Here is a 25,089-nt window from a genome sequence, read left to right on the forward strand (position 1 = left end):
AATTCGATTGCTTGTGATGATATTGAAACTAGTAATGAACTCAATCAAATAGGCACTTGACAAAGAGTTATAGATACTCGATGGAGATCCCATTTGAATTCAGGTCATAGCTTGTTATGCATGTATAAGACTACTTGTGAAGTCTTCAAAAGTTATATAAGAAGGTAATTTGTTCCCTCCATGGTGATGCTAATAGTGCCTATGATATTCTCACATCTTTTGAATTCTTTTTTTTTTTTGCTTCATCTAATGAGAGATATCTTGGCAATTATGAGCTTTATCATGCTTTGCAATGTAAGAATCAAGGTATATTGAATGCAATATCCTTGGTTTCCAAAAAAAAAAAAACTTTGATTCAAAGAATGAGAGAATTAGGTTAGGAAAGTTTTTTTAAGGAAGTCATATCATTTTGTGAGAAGCATGGAATTAATGTTCTGAGATGACTACCTTGTATATTCCTATAAGAGGTCGAGCTCGGAAAGATGTGATAACATTATAGTTAAACATTATTATCATATTAATTTGTTCATTGCTACACTTGATACCTAGTTATCGAAGCTTAATAGTAGATTTTTTGATAATATGGTAGAGTTACTTCTTTGAGTACAACTCTAAATCTAAGAGGACTTTACAAATCATTTAATGTGGAGAAAATTTATGAATTGGCAATAAAGTTTGATCCTAATGATTTTACATAACAGATAAAGTTGTACCTAAGAATACAAGCTCAACATTATGAACTTGATATTCCATTTCATTCTAAAATGAGAAATCTATTAACAATTTTTGAACTATGTCAAGGATTGGTGAAAACAGGAAAATATTTGACTTATCCCTTGATTGATCATTTAATTCAATTAGTATTAACTCTACCTGTTTCAACTGCTACAACTAAGAGATATCTTTTAGCTATGAAGATTGTGAAAAATATACTCCGAAACAAGATGAAAAATGAATTTCTAGTTGATTGTTTGATTACCTACACTGAGAGAAGGATTGTTGAGAAGTGTGATACATATTCTATCATTGATAAATTTTATGACATGAAAGAACGATGTGCATGACTTAAACAAAAGGTGTCATGTATTTATTTATTTTGATTTAATTTTATTTCCTTTCGACCTATCTTTCTTGAATTTATGGATTTGCCCTTGTTAAAGAACTTTTCTAAATTTTGAAAATCCAAATACATGTGAGTTTAGGTTAGCTCAAGTTGTGAAAGGTTAGGTCATGTCAATCCAGGTAAAGAAATATTATATTGGATTGAATTAGACCCGACTCATACGAGGTCGAGTTGAATTAAGCTCCAGTCATGAAAAGTTAGGTCAGATTGGGCCCAAGATAAGCCAAACTAGGTTAGGAATGATAAATAAATTCGTCCTCATACACATTATTTAAATTCATCTTGATTATGAAGGAGAATCTATGCATTGACCATATATAAGTACATATATGAGTAATATCTAATTTTTTAAATTGAGTATGAGAACGAAGATAAATATATACATATTTATCTCATTGTCATTCATATTTTTCTTTAAATTATTAAAATAATAACTTATTAGATAATTTAAGAAACTTATATTCATTACACTGGTTTGACATTGGTTTGTTTCATTTGGCAAAACCCTTCTTTCTTTTCCTACACAATATTTTATTCTCTATCTCAATGGTTAGACTTGTCAAATATTCACAAAATTCACTCACAACCTTAATGTACTTCTGTCCTTATTACAACTTTAATTACATATTTTTTATTTGAGCAATTTTGTTCAAATGATGAATTGTATTTCAAGAAACACAAACCTTAATTCTATTAAATAAAATAATGTCTAGAACACAAATTTTAATATTTTTACTCCACTTTAATATTTTATTTATTATTTTTTTCACATAATAATGTTTAATTTTCTATTTTGAAGTGTTTAATCGCATAAACATTTAGCTTATCAAGAAGCTTAACTTCTTTTTTCAACGATTCAACTCGTTCGATATCTATTAAATTGACTCATATTTTTGAAATGTTTTTTCTTTTGTCACAATCTATACAAATTTTTTATTTTTTTTTTAATATTTTAACTCGTCCAGTATCTATCAAATTTGCTCGTACTTTTAAGACATTTCTTTTCTTCTAACAACCATTAATTATACATTATTTTCCTTTATATGTTTTTTTTTTTCAAATAGTATATTACATTTCGAAAAATGAAATCCTTAATATCATTAAATCAATTCATTTTTAAGATATATAATTTATTTTTAAATTTTATTTTAATATTTTTATTTATTGTTTTATTTTTTATCATATAAAGTAATATTATACGACTTAAATACGTTTTCAAATTATGCTCAAAAATCTATTTTTAATCTGAAAATATATTTTAAATTATGTAATCTAAAATATAATTTCGAATAGTGCAATCTAAAAATATGAACATTTTAGACTTTTCCAATAATTATGGAGGATAATTATAGAGGTGCAAGAAGAAAACATATAATATATAATGCAAAAAGCAATTGCCCAAAAAAGGATAGGGCTGTATAGTGCTAGATTGGCCCAATAGTAATATTTGCTACTATTTCTTTTTCATTTTCCATTTTCTTATTTGATACAAATTAATACTATAGCCTAAACTTCAAGGGTGTGTTTGAAGAAAACCTTTCCATTAAAATTTTTAGGAATGAAAATGAAAATAAAAATACTCATATGAATTAAACAAGTATGCTCGATTTACCTTAAACAACTTCTAATTTAGTTAACTTTGCATAGATTCAGATATTACTTGCAGTTTTGTGTAAATTTTAGCTATTTTCCAAGAGATCGAAATATATATATAAAAAATACATTTTTCTATATTTTAATGCATTTTCATATAATTTTGAATATTTTTTAAGCAATAATCTCGGGGACTTATCAGTAAGAGATTTTTTTGTTTTTTATAATGAGTCATGTATGAAGCTTGAAAGCAGATCTTATGTGACAGTAAAAGATAGGTTTAATAAGTAGGATGGTACCAGTTTTGTTTAAATGTGTCAGTTTTGTACCTTTTTTAAAAAATGTGTCAATCTAGTCCCAATTTTTGAAAAAATTGTTTAATCAGGTCTCTTTCAGACAAAAATTACTAAAACCATTAAATTAATTCATGACTTTTACCACTAAATTTTAATATAAATATCAATACTTAATTTTGTAAGTCATTTTAAATAACAATACTGTTAATGATGTTAATAATTTTTTGCTGAAAATGACCTAATTGAGACATCTTTTCAAAAGTTAATACTCAATTGACATTTTTTTAAAAGTGGGTACCAAACTGACACGTCTAAATAAAAGTGGTACCATCCGACCAATTAAACCGTAAAAAATAACTATAGTACAAGCCACATATAAAATGTACACCAAAGTGTCACTGAAACTGCAGCACAAGAATAAGTTGCAAACATGATAACTGAGCATTCACCCTCACCAGCTCCAAATAATTGAGTGATTGTACCTGTCACATTCATAAAATTATTTTAGACTAAGGTCTAAACCAATAATTATTCACATTTTTCTAAGTTGAAGATTACATGAATGTATTTGAACTTAAATGTGCAGTTAAAAATAACACTAATCAAAATAATTTTTAAGAAATTTAATTCAATATTTTCAAATTAACTTAAGATATGGTTTGCACAAGTCCATATATTCTACTAAATGTTCTGGTGTTGTCCTCTGAGCATTAAAGATACACTACATTGATACTTTAAAAGTCTTTTTAAAATTTTAAAATCATTAACGATCAATATATTTTGAAGGCACGATAGATGAACAATACAGGAAAATCCAACAAAGAGTCCAGATCCAATTTGCATTCATTTAAATATTATAAATTGGTCTTATTTCTAGTTGATATGAGATTATCGATACACACTCTTCACGTCAATATATTTACATATTTAATAATAGTTCAATAACATGTGACAAAATAAACTCTAAAACTAAAGACGGATTACGTATACACGAGTGTGGTGGATAAACATCCTGTTTTTATTAAAATTATTATTAACTATATAAAAAAGTTTATTATATAACTGTCTCCTTCAACATATTACCTCTACTCTTTAGAATCTTAGATCCGTCGCAGTTATAAAGGAAAGTTTAGGTTAGATAAAGAACTTACTGAGTGATACTGCAGGAGGAAGTGCAAACTGAAGCAGGAGAATAAATTGATACAATGGATCATTGTGGATGAACCCTAAACGAACAACACCTTTAACTATGCCTACACCAATTCCTGGCAACACAATGCATCTAATCACAGTGATTCCAACAATCAGTGGAAGTTGCTTTCCAACTCCATTCAAACCTGAACAACAACAACAACATCGAATTTTTAGCATCACATATTATGAATCCGAGTTTTACATGAATAGAAAATGAAAATCAGATTATTCTATTTTAGTGATCGACTCAATCAGAAAACAATCCCAATTTTCCCACACAACTTCTAAATTCAACTATTACACCTTGAAAATTTCCAAACACATGTTCTAGATTCAACTCACTCTTTGAGATAAAAAAAAAAATTACCTTTGATAAGATTTGCTCCGACCAACAAAGTCATTACTGGAATGCATGCATACCTAGGAAACAGAGAAAACAAAAGTATCTGTTAGGTTTTACAGAGGGGGTTTTATTGGAGAGATACAACACACTAATGAGATCTGAGCCTAATTACATAAGACACTGACACCACTCTCAACCCAAAACCTTAAAGCAATGAGTTTATGGGTCTTTATTCTTATATAATGCTCTACTTTCTCATTTTTTATCAATGTGGGACTTAGACTCACACTTGAATTCTTAACAGTATCGATTCATATAAGGTTGTTCCTCTTCGCTCTGAGTTTCAGTTTATGGCCAAAGATGGATGAAAGAAACACTTACCCCACCATCACTATAGAGTCCTCAACCACATGGAGAGGAGCTTTATCACCAATTAAAAGTTTTCGAAATTGAGGAACTACACCAATTATTAAACCAACTATCTGCATGCAAAGAACAGAAAATCAAAAATAACAACTAATAAGGTTTCAATATTGTTACCTAATTTCTCAACTAGCAAGTTTTAACTTCACTCTTTTAGATTTTTTTTTTTTCCATATTTTATAAGAATTTTTATGTTAATTATTGAAATATTTATAGAAAAAACTAAGACATATACATTTTCTTAAGTATTTTCAGTGTTATTCTTTAACCAAGAAGGTTCGAGTTTTATTTTGGTAATTTATATAATAGAAGTTTACATAAAAAGTAAGTATAACTTGATGTTACTTATAAAACACTAAAATTACCTAAAACTTGTAAGCTTTATTATAGTAAGTCTCATTCTAAATATATATGTTACTTTTATATATATGCAATGAATTGAATGAAAATAACAGAAAGATTATCAAATAATCAAACACAATTAAAAACACATTACTTACAGCCCCAATTGTGGAGGGTGTGAATAGTATCTTCAGGTTGATTTTTTTGACCAATGTTTTCAGCTGTTTCATGATCATTTCCCCTCTTTGTGCCTGTAAAACTCTTCAAATTTGTAATCATATATAACTATTGTTAAATATTCAAAACCGTGTTATACGAAATTAAAATTTGTCTATATTTTAAATGTTGATACAGATTAATCCTCAAATTTTAAAAATAAATAGATATAGCCTTTCAAATTGAACTTAAATTAATTTTATGTATTAAACGACTTTTTAGGTTAATATTTGAACTAATTACACTGTTTAATACATTTAAACTCAAATATTAAACCTAAAATGTCACTTAACATGTAAAGACAAATTAATATTATTGTCTTAAAAAGATTATATTCATTCATTTCTAAAGTTTGTATTAAAATTTGAAACACAGACTAATTTTGATTTCGCATCCAAGTTTAAGAATTATAAATAAATTTAATATTTAATTATATATATTTAGGAATAAATGTACTACACATACCTCCTCTGTTTTTCCATCATCACAATTTGTACACTGGATTTCAAAGTTCTTGACATGATCTTGAGATTGTGATTTATCACCAACAACACTGAGAAATGGTAATCCTCTGGAACATGTTGAAGGGTTCTCAGGATCAGTTTTTGTTATGGACATTGGATTCACCATGGAATTTTCTGCAATTTTGGCTTCGTTGCAAATTTTTGGTGCATATAATCGAACAAGGTTGTATGCATAAGACCAGATGTAAATTGATCCTAACTGAAAAAATAAAACAGAAAAAAAATACTTAAAAGTTTAAATAGTTATAAAGCTTAATCATGATATTGTTTCTTTAAATTTGAGATCAGTTTAGTTTTTTAAAAATTGATATATATTTTCAGTTTTTGAAAATGTTTTAGCCTTTTTACCTCAAATGTTTTCGAAAATTTCTCTTATGTGACTAATTATTACAAACTATTTGTATGGCAACATATTTTAATTTTACATTCTTAATACTAAATGTCTAATCACATGTTTATATTTGTTTTCTTTAAGAAATATAAGGTCTAAAATAAGTTTTTTTCTGAAACAACTAGAAGGATCAACTTAAAAGTGAAAGAAAAAAAATTGAGTCAAACTTAAATTCAACCAACTAAAAACAAATTTAAATTTAGCTATGAAATCTCATGACATGCTTACATTTTTCATTTGTTTTTATATTAAAAACAACATGCCCTTTATGATTTCACATTTATTTGGAAATTTAAGTTGAAAAAGTCAATAATTTTGTGATAAACTAATGCAAGAAGGAAAATGCAGAAAATATTTGTTTCAGGTTCCTAAATTTTAAAATTTGTCTGAAGTTAGTATACCATACCGCCATTGATAGAGAAGCATATGCTAATGCATTTTTGTAGCAAACATTCACATCTCCAAAAGGATTTCCACTTTGTTTACACACAGCAGGAACTATAATTATTGGCAAATTTCCAAGATTTCCTGCAATATCAAACATTCAAATCAAAAATCATTAGACTAAATATAAAATTTGGACTCTCTTATGAGTTTTACGTGTTATCCTACGTTGTGTTTTCAAAATACACTAATGAACACTAACTGTGAAGTTTGAAAATATATCAAAAATATTTCTAAAATATTAACATCGATTGTATTTTTAATGTTCAACAGAGGACGATACCAAAAAATTCAGCAGAGAATTTGAACTCTTTGGTATATACATCACACATATATATAAATATTATATTAATGTGAAGTAGACTTTATGTCTAATTCAATCCTACAAAATTGACTTGTAAGATAAAATTTGTATACTTTTTTATAAGTTTATTTTGTTAGTAATTTTGGGTCATGCATATATATGATACATAATTAAATGTGTTAGGGCCATTATTTATAAAGTCAAATAATAAAGTGATCTGACTAAATTAAAGATTTGGTTAAAGGCATATGTCATGAAAATAAATATTGTGTAGAGACCATTTAGTAATTTCTAATTTGATGAGGGGCCAAATTAGAAATACTAAAATTTAAGTAATTCAGTTTATAAATGGTCGTGGTCCCCTTCTGAGAAGACACTGAGTCATAACGTACTCTTCAAGTTCCTGTTCTTTTATCTTTATCCCCATCAAGAGAGAAAACTAAAGGGAAATAAAGGTGCTTTACAAGATCATTGTATCAGTAGTGCTCTAATATCATCGTTATGGCTAATTCAGGTACGCTTCCGTTTACTATTTACAGCATGATTATCAGTATGGGATATTGTGTATGAGTTTATGATTGACTATTAGGATCATATTCTGCGTTTATGCTTACATATTTGTCTTATTTCTAATCTATCTCAAATCTTTAACACATTTCTTTTTTTCATATTAAAATATATACATGTTGAACGTGAGACTATATATATTATAGATGGTCTAATAGTGACCCGATAATAAGTGACACGATAGGTCTAACAAACAATAAATCTTACCAGGATAGACTTTTAATGGCTGAGATATCATATTAAGAGGTGAAATTTAAGTCTAACTTAACTCTATAAAATAGATTTGTAATGTGATATTTACACTCAATTATATATTGTATACTTGTATTATCGCTAATCGATCTGGGATCTCCATATATATAGTATAATATAATAAAATATAGTGCAATAGAGAGTTAAAAATACCTACCTGCTGCACAACACCCTAAAACAAGTCCTTGAAGATGATGAGGAACTCTAGTAAGTTTAACAACTAACAATCCAAGAACTGATCCAATAACAAATGTGAGAAGAATGTTGATTGGCATGAACCACCTATAAAATATTTTTGAAACCATCTTTGATAATTCATCTATGGAGAATTATATTGCTTGATAAGAAGATGCAGAAGAAACAAGAAATAAAAACTTACAGCATAACCACACTTCTTAGAGTTATTGTTTCAGCTAGGCTGCTATAAACTAGGGTTGGAGAAAAGACAAAATATACCATCTGTTATAAGAAAAAGAAAATTCATATCAGTTATTCATCAATAAAATTGCAGCTTTGAATGAATATAAAATATTGGAAACAAAAAAAAAAATACAAAGAAAATGATTAAACTTACAGTGTTGAGATTTTTCCTGGCAGTTTCTCCGAGTATGTCAAAGCGATTAATTGCAAGGATTGTTCCCAATGCAGTAATTAGCAACACTTTCAAAACTGGCATTAATGCAACAAAGAAAAGCTTCCAAAACTCCATTTTTGTGTCTTTTTTTCTTTCTTCTTGTTTAGCTATTAGAAATCAAGTGGTGGTAACCCTGAAATGTGAAACAAGTTTCAAATAATTAACATCAAATTCATTCATTGCAAATAATAGCTTCATCTTCTTTCTAATGCAATGCATGTACAAATACAGTATATTGTTTTATATTATAATTTCTTAACTGATTTGTAAATCAGTTATAAAATATTAAAAATTTAAGTGTAAGTTTAAGTCTGATATTGAAAAAAAAATAAAAAAGGTGAATAATTGATTTGTGTATCAGTTATAAAATACAAGAAATCTAATGAGTTTAAGTTTCATATTAAATAAAAATGAAAGAAAATTTATACAACACATATAAGAAAAAAGACTAATAAATTCATTATCTTGAAGTATTGGTTAAAATCTGTATCGATCTCTTATATTTCTTGAACTCATATCTCATTGATACCGTGTCTTTCGAATAAATCTTCTAAAACAATTGCATGACATGTGCATAAGAAAACAAGAAAGAACAATGTGGAGTGAAAAAATCTTCATTACCTTGGACTTAGAATTTGGCACATTAGAATGTGGTGGTGAGGGTTTTTAAAGGGACTTTTTTGTGGCTTTTAGTGGGAGATTAAGTGCTTATATAGTGTAAGTATGAACATTGCGCACTATCCCAAAAGTAGAAGGCAAAACTAGTATTGATTACCAAGTATTGCACTCAACTCATTTTTTTTTAAGTCTTGTTACCTTCAACACTTCATGCAAGATTCGGAAATTTAACTAAAAAAATCTCATATACCAAGAATTTGTCTTTGTTGACATGATATTTATTTTATAAAAATGAAAGTTTAATTAAATGTTTAGGTGTTTATAAATTTAGATATTTAATTGAATATTTATTAACAATTTTTGTTCTTAAGTATTTTATATTTTTATTGAGTGTTATGTTGTTTGATTTTGTCGACAATACCATATAGATTTTTTTTTTTTTTCATTTCCAACTTGCTAATCAATTCGGTTTTTTTTTTCTTCAATTCTTTTTTAATTCAGTAGACAATTCGTTCTTAAAAAAGAGAAGAGGGAGTTGACTAATGAATTAAAGGAAATTGAGAAAGAAAAGAGTAAATTTAAATTAACTAAAGAATCGAAAATCAAAAGATAAAACTAATTATTATGTCGTTAACAACAAAAATCAAAAGGCATAATATTTAATATATATATATATATATATATATATATATTAAATTGTCATATTTATGAGATGGTTAAAGACTTAATTAATTCAAAATAAAATGAATAATGTAATGGTAAAATTTCACCCTCCCTTTCATTGGAAATCTTTTGAAAGAATATTTAAACTTTAAAATGATATTAATTAATTTTTTCATGTAATGTTGTATACATTCATTGTGAAATGGAGATAAAAGTAAAATAGAACTTAACTTTTTGATTTGGTTGATTAATGAGATTGCAAAAGGAAGAATGTTAGAAAATGACAGAAAGTGTAGAGTAGGATCGCACACAATATAAAAATGGAAAACTCATAGTAGGCTTAGGTGAAAGTTTTTTGCTTGTTAATGGAATTCCAAATATGGGAATCAGTGCTCCATTACTTCAAACTTTATACTTATTCCATAATAATATTTAATTAACTATAATATTAATATGTTTGGAGGAGTTTTTTCATAAATTATAACTAAATTACATATAAGTTAACAAAAATTAGAGAACTACTTAATTTTTTACGATTAAATATGTTTTTGTCCCTTAATTTTCAGTGAATTTTGAAATTAGTCTATTTTAAAACTTTAGACCAATTTAGTCCTTCATCTTTCGAAATACGTGAATTTTATCCTTTTAATAAAACTTTATTAGGTTTATTTTATGTTTCGTACGCATTTCAGGATTGTATTTGAATTGTTTATATTGTTTGATACATTTTTACTTTAATGTTAAGTCAAATACTATTATAAAACGTGCTTGAAATGTCAAATAAACTTAACAAAAATTGATTAAAAAAACAAAATTCACGTATTTCGAAAGATGAATGACTAAATTGGTCCAAAGTTTCAAAATGGACTAATTTCAAAATTCACTGAAAGTTAAGGGAATAAACTATAAGTTTTTTATATATTTTTTTCACCTTAAAAAAACAACATTCAAACATGTCCTTGATGATACAAGAAAAAAAAAAAGTTAACTTTTGCTCTCTCTTTTTGAGTTTTCCTAATTTAACTTTTATCAAACACACAAACTTTTTAGTAACATTGAATGGTATTCATTGAATTAGCTCTTTTAGCAAAGGTTAATCATCAATTTTGTGTCGATAAAGATCAATAAAAATAAATATAGTTTTTTTTTCTCTTTTATCACCACTCAAATATATTTTTCTTGTTGTAAGGGTAGTTGTACCTACCCACAATAACACAATCATAAAAGAAGTGGTAGTAGTCATAAAATGATAATAATAAATTAAACAACAATGATGATAATTAATTATAATAATTATAGTGAAACTAATAGTGATGATGACAACAAGAAAAAAATTATGATGATTGAAAAGGGAATAGTAACGTGGGTAATAATTATAGGAGAGATTATATTAGAAAAAAAGTCAAAATATAGGTATGTTGTTAAAACATTCATCTTGAAAGAAATTGTTCCAAAAATTTCCTAGTGTCTTTAAAACTCATTAATTATATATACTTATTTAAAAATTAAAAAAGAATCTTACTTCTTCCAAAATTAACTCTCTTTTTTTTTTCTAACCACTTGATTTTATTCAAAACACCTTGCCAAACCATTTAATAATAATAATAATAATAATTTGATGATAATGTACAGTAAATATTTTTAGACAGCATTTCATTTATTAGGCCAAACTTATTTGATATATATTTTTAGTCATAAAAAATTGGCATTGTTTTTGTCAGAAATTATTTTTAAATGTGTAAAAAATTACAAGAAATAAAAAAAATCTAGAAATTTCTAATTCATTTGATAATTTTACTAATGAAAGATACAAGACTTTATAGTACTATAAGTTTATAGCGTTATTTAATACGAGATTGTCCTACACCATCACACATTTTTTTTTCACAACAAAATAACAGTTTTTTATTATTTACTGAATTTTTTAAAATTTCATGAATTTCTCTCTATAAGGAGTGAGATTTACCAAATTTTATTATTTCAATAAAATAAAACTCTATCAGTGTCAAAAACAAATTTTTTGATCAAATATCAAATTTTAAATTAATAATAAAGAAAACTAAAGAGTAATTAATCCTAATAAATATGTTAATCTTCCTCTTTCAAGAAAGCAAGCACGTGCTATTATTAGGTAATTAACATCTATACACGTGACCTCTTCGTGCACAAGTGGTTGCACACTTACATTGGACTAAAGAGGCCGATCTCATTTGAGAGTTAAGCTTCGGGCTTTTACTTCCTACACCCCCACGATTTCTTCGATGGTCCCTCAAAATTTCAAAATGATATTTTATCCTAGAAAAGTAACTTTTGGAATATTCTGATTTTTTTTTGAAAAAATATATTTTTAGCAAAATTTTCGAAAAAAAGAATTTCGGATTAAAATTTTCATAATATAATTTTTGGAACAGAATTTTTTAATTTTCGGAACATATGAAATGTATTTTGAAATATGTTTTGAGGAATAAGATTTATGAAATAAACTTTTCAAAATCCATATAATGCTTTCTAAAATGAGTTTTTGGCTATGATACACGGATACGATACGTGTATCTGATACGACACGTATACGATACGTTGATACGTTTATTTTTAAAATAATAGGATACGATACATGATAGATACGTAATATATGAATATTAAAAAATGTATAAAAACATAATAAATATATGATTGTTATTGTGTAAATCCAAATTAAAATTATATATACTAAAGTTGTCAATATAAAAAATATAATATAAGTTATTGTCATCATAAAAGTACTATTACAAAAAAACTCTTAAATAATGACTAATTTTAGTAACCAAAAATATGTTAGAGATCGGTTTTTTAATTAGAGACCAATTATTTTGGTAGCCAAAATCTTAGGAACTAATTCATAATAAAAACTATTTTAATTATCAATTTAGAAACCAATTATAATTTTTTGTAACTATTTTAGTTGTCAATCACTTTTAGTTTTTAAATTGACACCTAAACTGGTCATTATTCACAAAGTTTCTTGTAGTGCACCCTTCATTGATAAGTATCATAAAGTATCAGACACGAATACATGTCGAACACGGATACATGACTCAAGTTGAATTATAGATGCATCGTAGTTTTTTGGAAATGGGTTAAATATGTTTTTGGTCCCTCAAGTTTCAGTAAATTTTGGAATTAGTCCCTCATCAAAACTTTATACCAATTTAGTCCTTCATATTTCAAAATGTGTGAATTTAGTCCTTTTAACCAAATTTTGTTAAGTTTATCTGATGTTTCAAGCGCATTTCATGATAGTATTTAAGTTAACATTAAAGCAAAAATGTGTCAAACAATGTAAATAATTTAAATACTATCATGAAATGTGATTGAAACGTCAAATAAACTTAACAAAATTTGGTTAAAAGGACTAAATTCACGCATTTTGAAAGATGAAGGACTAAATTGGTTAAAAGTTTTGATGAGGGACTAATTCCAAATTTCGCTGAAACTTGAAGGACCAAAAACATATTTAACCCTTTGGAAATTCACATGAATTGTGTTTTGAAACGAGATTTCCAAAATAAATAAAATATGTTTGAAAAACATTTCTTAAAGTGAGTTTTTTTTTTTTTCATATTCTTTCTTTGCAACACTATTCCACTGTAATAAAATACGCATTTAAACATATAAAGTTGTCTCTTTAATGTTATTAAAGTCATGTTAGCGACAATAAATCCTTTCAACAACTTCAAACTACCATTTTCTTTATTTTTTTATTCATATATTTGATATATTTAATCACTTATTTTCATCTATCATTTCATCGCCTAAATTAAATATGAATATTTTTCTTAAACGAAGTTTCAAAGAGTCAACTTTATACACCAATTTAAATTTTAGTTATGCAACGATTTAAATTCTAGTTATAAATTTAAAATATCTTTTATACATTAAAAAGCAAATACTTTATAAATTAAAAAGCACAATGCCGTTTATACATTCAAAATAGTTATTTACGTAAGACCTTTAATCACTTAAAAATGAGCATTTATATTGGTAAATCACCAACTAAAATACTAATCAAATTATAATATAGAAATTATATGATTATAAAAGTTAATCATATTAAATTCGTGAGTACTTATTGCATTCCTCAATGAAACAATTTTTGTATAATGTATTTTAATACACACAAAAATGTCTATTCATTATTGATGAAGCATGACCCAATTAAATTATATTGTCTTTAAATCATATCAAAGGGGTTCAATTATGTTGGGTTCACTACTTCAATTTTAAAAGAGGTCCAAAATTAGTTCTTTGAAAATAAAAAGAATAAAAAGAAAAGGTGGTTGTTATTATACTCCTAAAGTTCATAGCCACCCACCCAATTCATCATAGAAAAATAAAAGAAAACACTAACACAAAAAGTTTCTATAACGTCACTCCGTTAACGTCTGTTAAAGGGAACACAGACGTTAAAAATGATCGGTGATATTTTTGTAAATAAAATATCAATTTTAACATTTGTCCACGTAAGTCTCGACGTCCCTTAACATTTGTTCTCCACGTCTCCGACGTTACGCAAACATATATAAAAAGTGTATTCAATTAACACTAAGATAGTTATTAAATGTTAATGTATATTACCTAAGTGAAACTATCTAAGTGAAGACCGTATAAAGAATAAGATATATACTAATAAAATGTTGGTTGAGTGTTCTAAATTAAATTTTCTTTAATAAGGTTTTTAACATTTAACTTTTTTTTTGAGATGGATACATCATGATTAAAAGAAAAGAAAACTCAATTAAAAACGATCAATTACAATGTTAATTATAGTTTATTTTCTAATTTTTGTTTTAAGATTTTGGTAAATCATCATTTTCTATTTCACACCAAGTTCAAAAGCATTTTTATGAACCATATAAATATGAAAAAAAAGAAGATAAAATCTTACTTATTTTGAGTTCTTCTCTTCTATAGATTTCTTCTCTTCATCTTTCTTTTAGAACTCTCAATAATACTTTCCTTCACATTCTAAAATTGTTCCTCACTTTGCTATTTATAGATTTATCACTCATTTGCATTCATTGCATCTAAAGATTATTTGTATAATTTTTTTTTCCTTAATAATTTATTAGGGCAACTTGAACTTGTCTCTTTCAACTTATAATTGTTTTTATTTTATAAGTATAAAGTACCTATGTAGCAAAAGTAAAACGTACTATTGATGGAGAATGGATTTGAGCTTTTTATTCACAAGAACTCGCCTTTTAATATAACTAATTGGATAAAAAAATATTAATTAATTATAGACTAATTTTAATTCTTTTGATAGTCAAAGCCTTGATAGCTAATATTTAGTGACCAATTTATTGCTAGTAACTAATATTTTTTTTGACACTAAAATTGGTTGTTAATAAGATATTTTCTTGTAGTGGTGAGACTTCCACCATAACTTTAATACAAACTTCATATGAAACACATATACACACACTTCAAGCTAAACATTCAAAGTTTTAAATCTATAACAATGCAAACAAGTCTCAGTTTCAATCTACCTTAATAGAAAATCATACCATTGTACAAAACATATATTTCAAAATATTTCACCTTAACCTAAAGTCATATACTTTCTAAGAAGATATATTAAAAATAAAATTTTATCTGCTTCAACTTTACAAAATTAATTTGTAATGTCAAGTTTACACCCACTTTATACTATAAATTAATTTTATCTTTAATCCATGTGAGATATTTAAGACATCCTCACAATGAGACATATACATATCGAATATGAAATTAAACATTAATGTGTGATCCAACAGTAATATAGTGACACGATAGACCCCATAAACAATAAATCTTGTTATAATATATTTCAAATAACTCTCATATCATCGTAAAAAGAGAATTTTAAACTTAATTCAACTTATTTGTAAATTTTATTTGTAAGGTGAAATTTATCCTCATTTATATAATCTAATTTTGCTTAGTTTTTGGTTCACATGAATCTCTAACAAACAATTATAAAAACTTGGGATTCAAAATATAAAAGAAGAGAAATACTTATTTTAATTAAATATTTTATATATTACAATGCTTTTTACTTAATCTTTACTTCATTAGTGATTTTTATCGAGAAAATAATAAGATTAGTTTTGAAAGAAAAAAAAAAGATAAATAATTAAAATTCTAATTTATATGTCTAACTTTGGATATTATGTAATCTTGTGGGTGGGTGTTGAGATTGAAAAATGACAAAAATGAATTAAGAGTTGAAAGTGAAGAGACAACGAGTTGGTAGCCGTTGATGTTGCTATGTGCTTCCCTTCCACTAACTACCACATTCTATTAACTAGCTTTTTTTTATCCTATTTCATATTGTGGTTGAAAAAATTCTACATTTATTTGTTTATTTATGTAACTATGTATTTTTTTTTTATATGAACACCATGGTTGGAGTTTGAGTGTCTAAAGACATTATTGCTCACTTATTTGATAACACAAATCAAAATTATTTTTTATAAATAAATTAAATTAATATAAAATAGCATTTCTCTTAATTTAATAAAGATAATGGAATAGTTATACTAATTTTTTAAATATGAAATTTTTTGTTAGATGTTAAAATAAAATATGAAATTATTGAAAATATAAAAACGATAGTAATTTTCACGATTTAAAATGATATAAAATATTCACATAATCGTAATAATAATAATAATTATTATTATTCTTATTATTATATGGTAATAAATTTGAAAACAATAATCTAAAAAATACATAAAATGTGTAAAGAGATAAAAGAAAGATACTTGTGTAAAGAGATAAAAGAAAGAATAATATAAAAGAGTTACAAAAAATTAGAATATCACTTTTTCGGAATAAATAATCATATTTGTAATAGAAATAAAGAAGTATGTTGATGATTGATATATATAGTTCAACCTCCACAAAAAATGGAAAGAGTTATAGCAAGCAATACGAAAGAACATGTTCTCTCATAATTTCATTTTAGAAGATATTAATTGTCGATAGAAAAAAAAAGTGTGCATGGACATTTATTTGTAATTTATGCACGAATGAATGAATAGTTGGATGTACTCAAAATAGTATAATGAAAATGAAATTGAAAAACATTATAATACTAAAATTAAAAATCCTATTTAAAAAAAATGGAAAAAAAAAACTAAAGAACGAGTCGTCATCATTATCATTGGAATGTGTAGGGAAACCTACAAACAAACTATTGAAATATTATAGAAAATGACTAATGTCTATTTGTGGTGGTTTAAGTGTAGGGTGCTAGACTAAGAATGCAAACATAATTTCCTATAATTAATTAAAAACTATGAAAATAAGTTTAATTATATGGATGGATTAAAATAAGTCATAAAAAAAATTAGAACAATAATTTAAACCTTAAGCTAAGAACATTTTTTTCTCAAGCAAAAATAATGCCAACTCAATCTTGTTTTATACTACATTTTTACTCAATGGAATAAATTTTCATTTAATTACGAAATTTTCTTCGTACTTAATTTTTTCCCCTTTTCCCGTGTTGTCTCTTTAGTGGATGTAATGTGAATGTTAAATATAAATTAAATATTATTTTGTATCTTTGTTGGTTATGACGTATGACGATGGTCGTTTGGAATAATAAGAATTATATGAATTTTGGATAAATTTGAAACAACATGTGAATCATTGCTTGATTTGTCTATGAAGTAAAGACATGTAACAAAAATTCACATGCTTTATTGATGGTTTAAGTCATATAAATTTTAATATGAAGTGGTGAAAAATTAGAAAATGAGGGTTAGGGATGACGAATGCAGGTCGACCCGACACATTTAGATTTGACCCGCATTAGACTCGTACATTGCGACTGGATTGGACCGCCATGTAAAGAAGTTGCAGGCTTGAAAATGTGACATGCCCTGTTTACTTTTGGGCCTGTAGGCTAGCCTGCATATTTGGGCATCTTGACTTAAAAGAAAAAAGTCATGGACATCATACTTTTAATGTTTGAAGCATCAAAACAGTACAATAAAACGAACCTGGAGCATGAAAACAGTTCAATATATCAAATCAAAAGAGTCCATAACATTTGGAACATCATAATTTTAATATTTGGAGCATCAAAACATTCAAACAAAACGAGTTATAGAGCATCAAAACAAATCCAATAAACAACATCATAACAGTCCAATAAAAAGTTTAGGACTACCAAAACAAGTATAATAAATAACATCAAAACATGAACTTGTTATTAAGTTAGGGTGAGAGGTGTTAGGTTATGTGGATCACATGTTATGCGAGACAAACTTTGACAAACATGCAGGTTCAATATATTAGCTCGCCCCATGTATTGTTGGCGGCTCTGCGAGCTGGCCCACCGGGCCAAACTCACATCGTTATCCCTAAAGAAGGTTATTATATACATATGTAAATGTATAGTTCCAATTGTAACCTTTATCTATATTCTTGGATCAAATTTTAGTTTCTAATAGAATATATTTAATATCTTTTAAAGTATAAATTTATGTCCGGTCTATATGATTTTTATGTTCTTTTTATTTGATTGAACTTGAATTTATTAATTAAAATATCTTCTTTTACGTACATTTTCTAAAATTTATTTATTTAGTTTATCTTTGTATATGTATTTTTATATGATGTATTACAATTTTTTGTATTGAATATATATAGTATGATTATTTTATTTTGATTTTTTATGACATAGATTATTAATAACTATCTTTTTTTTTTTCAAATTTACTTTTTTAATTATTACTTTATAAATTTAAATAATTATTCATAATAAAAAAATATTTTTTATTTTTATGATTTTAGTAACTATTTTTTTAATTCAAATAATTACTCATTATTAAAAAATTATTTACTCTTTTATCATTTTATTAACTACTTCTACAAATTTAAACAATAAAAAAAATCATTTACACATTATTATTTATAATACCTTTTATCTATTTTACTTTATTTTAAATATCGTATGTCTATATAAAAATAAGTTATTTATTTTATGTTAATTTTGAATAAAAATATTATAGAAATGTAGTATAAGATTAATAGTAAATACAGAATGTTATATATAAATGAAATATTATAAGAATTTAAAATTTGTATTTGTATAAAAGTATTGTATAAAAGCATTGTATAAATGTATTTAATTTCGTCTTTTATTTTTATTAGTTTCTTTAGTTGATAATCTTACAAAAATTTTGTTAGTTTAATAACTTTCAGCTAGTTTTCTCACATTGTTATTTTTTTTTATCAATTATGGATTATATTTAAAATATTTCTTAATAAATTGATACACTTACCAAATATTAAAGTTAAACTCCTCTATTTAAAAATAAATTATTAGATAATTATTATTGGATTAATTCAGCTATGGTGAGTTCGTAAGACTTTTGGCCAAGCTGTTGAGGAACAGCAATCAGTGTGCGAAAGGTAATTTTTTCAAACTGAACTTTGATTCATTTCTTATCTTTCTCCCTTTACAATTGCTTCGCTGCTTTTCAATTTGCTTTGTTTGTCTTCTATTTGGTCTGCGTAGTTTGAATGATAATGGTAACCCTTTTATTCCCAAAGGAACCTGCAAGTTTGTGAAACCCAGAAGAAAAATGACTCCTTCTTTTTGTTTTTGAAACCAAAACAACTTCACGTGCTCATAATCTCATCTGGGTCTTGCTCAAACAAGTCTGAATTGGTAGTGCCCGTGACCTGCTTGTGAAAATTCCCGTAAGACCTTGCTGCAGTAGTGTGTGAAATGGATTTCGTGTATGAGAAATAGAGGGATGTGCAAGTCTTGTGAGCTTTAGCTGCCTTGTTTTTGGTTTTGTAAATAGTTTCTGCGAGTTTGAGGTTTTTTGTAACTGATACTTTAGTTAAATGAAATGTATTATCGATAGTCAACGAGTTTCATTCTTTCGTGTGAAGACTTATTTTTTGTGATGTAATGACTTTGTTCCTCATTTAGTATTTAATAAGATTGATTTGACAATTGATTACATCCTTTTTTGTTTTTGCTTGAAGTCAGCACCTTTGGCTTGATACAGGTCAACAGATATGAGTGAAGAGTCTGATTCTAAAGTCGACGCTATGGATCTCTTACGCCAGTTGGAAGATATCCTTGAATCTGATGCTCTAATGTAAGGTTTAGTGATTTCATGCGCACAAACTCGAATAATACTTGCCCTGATGATTGCTTGAGAAACTTGTAAATTTTCTGGCATTCCCATCAATCAATATGCTGTTTTCTATTCTAGTTTTAACGTTTTCATAACGGATGCTGAATAGTAAGATTTTTAATTTGTATAAAAGCTAATACTAATTTATTTTAGTAAATTTTGTGAGCTTCATTCATATGAAGTCTCTGGATGATATAAAATATTGTAAAATATAACCTTGATGATGGAATAACACCCTCTAAGCAATGCCTCTTAGCTATGGTCAATCTTGTTTCTTTGTTACTTGATTTAACTATATTATGTTTCCTTCTTTAAATATGTTTTCCCTTATGTTTTTGGATCTAGTGACGAGCTGGGCTTTATTCATCCCTCACAATTCCCCTTGCTAAAGGAAGAATCAGACATTTCGTCTAATTTATCTTATGAAGCTATCCATCAATCAGAAGATGGAGCAGTAAGCCCCGTGGAATCTTCCAAACAAGACAACATATATTTCTGGAACCGAGATCATAAACTGGGAATCTCAACTCATGTTCTTCTACCGTTATATAAAACTGCTAAACATGCATTTATGATTACATTTAAACAATACAGAATGTGTGACAACCAATCTGACAAAGTTGGAATTTGCTTACCTGCCACTTCTAGTGACCATCTTGAAAGTACCCTTCTGAGACATAGCAAGTCTCTTCTGCTGCTAAGCTGTGATTTTATGACAGCTTGGAATTGCAGGTTCTCCTCTTATCTATTAATGAATTTTTTATACTTTTTTGTTGTTGAGATCTGGAAGACTATATTGTAAGTTGACAGAGTCCAGTAAATTGTTTTAACTTATGATAACAGGTTTATTTGACAGCATTTCCCTTTGTTCAAATGTCTAAATGATGACATATTCTTTTTATGATAGAAACATGCCTCTTGAGATGAAAGTAAAATTTTACTGCACAGTCACAAGACCTGTGGTACTATATGGTACTAAATGTTTAGTGCTCAAGAGTCAACAACAGCATAAGCTTAGTGTTGCACAAAATGTTGTGATGTATGAGGGAACGTACAAGATAGGATTCATATTGAATGTACTAAGAAAAAGAATTGATAACCTCTATTGAGGAAACATGCTGGGAATTTGATTTTTGTTACCAACTTATTAAGTTTTTCTGTGCAATTGCAGAAAGTTAATAGTGTCCAAGAAGCAGCAGCTCTCAATGTTTGTAGATGAACTTCTCCTGTCAGAACTTGTACTCTCATATTCACCCAAAAGTGAACAAGCTTGGAATCATAGGTATTCATCTTCTGGCTTTGTCCTCATCACTAAAAGAATGAATATATTTTCTAGATTAGTTTTATATAGGTCTGAATTTTGAATATTAATTGATCCTCCTGAGGCTTTGGAATGCAAATATCAATCTAATGTATAGAAGTATTTTATTTAGGCGATGGGTGATCAAGTCAATCTCTGCAAACTGTTCAAATTTCAAAGAGATATTGGGAAAAGAATCTGAGCTGGTGGAAAAAATAGCTGAGGTCTAATTTCAGTATGGGAACATCATAATGTTTAAATTGGAAATGTTTTATTCTATGTTTGTATGATTGATGGGCATTCGAACATGAGAGAAGGATAATTGTTACATTACTTTCACCTTTGTTCTGACCTTTTCTCAATACAAGGGAGTATTATACAATATCATATTGTAACATTTGACACATAATTTACATTATCTTGTTAACACTTTTGGTATTTCAATCCATTATACATTGTTAATGTAAAATTCAAAACATCATCCTAAAGCAGGAAAATGATGGGGTGGGGGAGATCTGATGATGGTTTTAATTGTGGATTTATATAATGCTTCACCATTTTGCCATCATTGTGACATCATATTTTCATTTTTTTAATTAAATATTGATTTTTTCCTTTTTGTTACCTCATCATTTGCAGAGATCAAAAATGAATTATCGTGCATGGAATCACCGTTGCTGGTTAGTCTCATACATGACCATTGACCAGGTTTTGATTCTGTGATGTTTTCTTTTTGTTGTAAGTGTTATGAGCTAAGCATATTTGACTGAAAAAAAATCTTGTTATTTTTTGTTGCATTTTTTATTTTAATTATAGTATATCAAATATAAAAATGAAGTTGAATCAACAACTGAGCATTCAATTCCATTCCTATTTCCTCTCCCATTGCTGATCCATAAAAAATCTTTTCATTAAATTACATATGACCTTGCTTGTCAATGACATAATAAATGGTTCTCATGAAGCTGTACCTATTTAGGTTCTGTGTGAGTTAAGGAAATCAAGAAGTTGGGCTGCACTGCATATCGCTGATAATTGTTGTTTTCATTATCGCAGAGTAAGTTTTGCTTACCTTCTTTAACCTGACTAGTTATTGTTTCCATGCTATAAAAACATCTTGAGTAAAAATACAGCATGTTGTGTGTCCTTAGACAAGCTTATGATTTTCCTCTTTTACCAATCATGGTTTCTATTATATTGCAGCGACTATTACTGAGAATTATGGAGGGTCCAAGTTGTCTGGAAGATACTGTATCTTGTGGTCGTAATGTTAATATAGTCCAAGCCTTGAAGGTAATATTTATGCTTATTTATTTCATATATTGTGCATGATCTGGTATCTTTGTTGAGTATGTCATATTATGTTTGAATTGAAAGAAAGGGAAGGTATGCTTTGCAATGAAATAGAATGACAATGTACAGTGGTTGAGGTTGTTGCAGTGTTCTTGCTACAGCTGAGATCTTGTGGTGGCATCATGTGATGCGCTCATCTTTCACTTCTGTTCTTTAGGTCATTCAAAATAGGAAGGAAAAATACCTGGTGGATTTTATTCACTTCCATTCCATTTAATTAGACTATCAATCGGATATCCAAATATAGTCTTAATCTCATCTGTGGCAGAAATGGTAGTAGAATGTGCAAAGACATTAAAAAGTTTCCTTTCAGTTTAATAAGAGCCGCAGGTTCCAGTTGTTCAAGAAATATGACATAAAGCATTAGAATTTTCTTTTAGAACAACTCAAGCAACAATATGTGAGATATGGCATTTTACTAAATGACTGGTTTCGGTATCCTCTATTGTAAAATTCATTAGTGCTTATACAACAATATAAGTCTTATCCCACTAGATGAGATTGGCCACATGGATTGTACATCATTGGGTTGGTTACAGATCAAGTTCTTAGGAATATTATTCACACGATATGTCTCTTAACAATTAATTACATTGCTTTCTTGGTCTTCCTCGACACTTTTTCAGGGCCAAAAATCGATTTATGAATAAAAAGTTAATTGAAAACCGAAAGGCAAGTAAGTTGGAAGACAATAATGCGAGTAAAATTTCCAAACTAGTGTGATGCTCCAAACATCATAGCTCAATTTATTAGGTGCATATATGCTTCAGTTACTATAACATCATGATCATACTGGTCATGGTTCTGAATTTGCATAATTCTTTGTTGTTTCATACTTGCTTTTGTACTTCAGTTCAGGGTCTTGATGGTAGTAATCTATGTCCGGGGCTTGGTTTTGATAACTCTGTATCATTGGAATGAATATTCAATGTACTACTTACTGCACAATAGGTTATGCAGCATGTACCTCCTTTTTAATACAAGAACTGCATATTGACTGATGTAATTGACATTACTGTATCACCTAAACTTTATATGCATGCACATAAATTTAGTTTTTAATTATGTTGCAACTATGGTTTGACAGGACGAGCTTGATTGGAATGAAACACTGATAAAACGTTATGTTGGAAGAGAGGTAGGTGACTTTTGTCTGTAATTAATTTCATAATTGGTCATCATATTACTCACTAGAGTAATACACTGATTAGCTGGAGTTTTGTAAATAATCTCTATCCATTACAGGATTTTTGGATTCTTGAAATTTGAGAAAATTGTTTTCTTGCTTATGAAATCCCATCAGATTATCACCTTTTTGTGATTTTGGGTTACTTGAGTGCAAGTGGTTTTCTATCTCAGTAATTTTCTTAAAGGTTTAGAATTAGATGTTCAATGGTGCTGACTTTTAACAGGCTCTATGGCTTCATCGGCGCTTCCTTTCCACATGCTGGATAAATAATTTTGTGCCTGATTCTGGTGATGAGTCCTACCATTCCAAGGAGGCAATAGACCTGTATCATGACTTTGGCACCTTTCTGCAGAATGAACTGTGTCTTCTCCACTCCTGCTCAACTTTTGTTGATGATGATTTTGTGGATGTCCAAGCACAAGCTGCACATTCTGCTTGTTACATTCTGTGGTTGAAAGTGGTATGTATGTAGATTATATGTCCATTAAGCTTTCCATTTTAAGATTGCTTAATTGAATTTCTTTCTCTGGTGTCTTCAATTTACTATGTGCATCAGCAAGTCCCTGAGTCTCTGGTGAATCAGCTCCAAGAGAAGCTAAGAGATGATGATCTGAAGACCCTGCTGAATAAGTCATGCCCAGAGAGATCCTCACTGTTCAATTACTTCATGAACTAGAAGAAAGCGTATGAGCTACATAGGATGTAGTAGATCTTATTACTCATTCTAACAGTTAGTTTATCTTATTTTATGTCTGGTACATTTGTGTATGAATTTGGCTCCCCTGACATGAACCTTGCACTTTGCAGGTTAAAAGCAGAGTTTAAATAACTCCGTACATGTATTTGTAAAAACATCCATAGGAAGTTGCTTTCATAACAAGTGTTCTTGATGTGTTTCATATGAAACTATTTACAGTAACAATGTTAGTTTGAGGTCATATTTCATTCATTACTTGTGATTAAACACATCCGATAGTGATTCAACTGCACCTCAGACACTTAATTTAAAATTTTACGCACTCCTATATATGTACTTGTAAAGAAGGGAACTATGCAGCCTATAACAAATTTGCCTACATGGCAACAAGTGTGGGAAGCATGTGATATGGTTGGAGTCTGCATGGGATCAAGGG

At 27.6% G+C, this 25,089-nt stretch overlaps 2 protein-coding genes across 5 annotated transcripts; one reads left to right on the top strand and one right to left on the bottom strand.

Moving 5' to 3' along the window:
- Positions 1-2,943: 2,943 nt before the first annotated feature.
- Positions 2,944-14,926, bottom strand: LOC114166347 (protein PIN-LIKES 3-like). The gene is made up of 12 exons (XM_085667836.1): positions 14,852-14,926; positions 8,587-8,779; positions 8,392-8,471; positions 8,170-8,294; positions 6,852-6,973; positions 5,996-6,253; positions 5,473-5,565; positions 4,931-5,031; positions 4,574-4,626; positions 4,164-4,349; positions 3,359-3,494; positions 2,944-2,983 (listed from the first exon to the last, which is right to left on the bottom strand). Exons 2-11 carry the CDS (start codon positions 8,719-8,721, stop codon positions 3,370-3,372), a joined length of 1,278 nt encoding a protein of 425 aa, XP_085523962.1. The 5' UTR covers positions 8,722-8,779; positions 14,852-14,926; the 3' UTR covers positions 2,944-2,983; positions 3,359-3,369.
- Positions 14,927-19,257: 4,331 nt separating this feature from the next.
- Positions 19,258-24,905, top strand: LOC114165090 (Protein prenylyltransferase superfamily protein). Of its 4 annotated transcripts, none has more exons than XM_028049744.2 (11): positions 19,258-19,374; positions 19,960-20,075; positions 20,460-20,846; positions 21,286-21,396; positions 21,548-21,638; positions 22,054-22,122; positions 22,394-22,471; positions 22,618-22,707; positions 23,855-23,905; positions 24,180-24,416; positions 24,513-24,905. In XM_028049744.2, exons 2-11 carry the CDS (start codon positions 19,993-19,995, stop codon positions 24,630-24,632), a joined length of 1,317 nt encoding a protein of 438 aa, XP_027905545.2. In that variant the 5' UTR covers positions 19,258-19,374; positions 19,960-19,992; the 3' UTR covers positions 24,633-24,905. The 4 variants fall into 4 exon arrangements, with proteins under 4 accessions (XP_027905545.2, XP_027905547.2, XP_027905546.2 ...); XM_028049746.2 differs by having other exon boundaries at positions 19,319-19,374; positions 19,964-20,075; XM_028049745.2 differs by lacking the exon at positions 19,258-19,374 and adding an exon at positions 19,410-19,665.
- Positions 24,906-25,089: the final 184 nt, after the last annotated feature.

The sequence above is a fragment of the Vigna unguiculata genome, chromosome 10, assembly GCF_037176805.1.
Source record: "Vigna unguiculata cultivar grain cowpea cultivar isolate G323 ecotype 2 chromosome 10, ASM3717680v1, whole genome shotgun sequence".
NCBI classification, from domain to species: domain Eukaryota; kingdom Viridiplantae; phylum Streptophyta; class Magnoliopsida; order Fabales; family Fabaceae; genus Vigna; species Vigna unguiculata.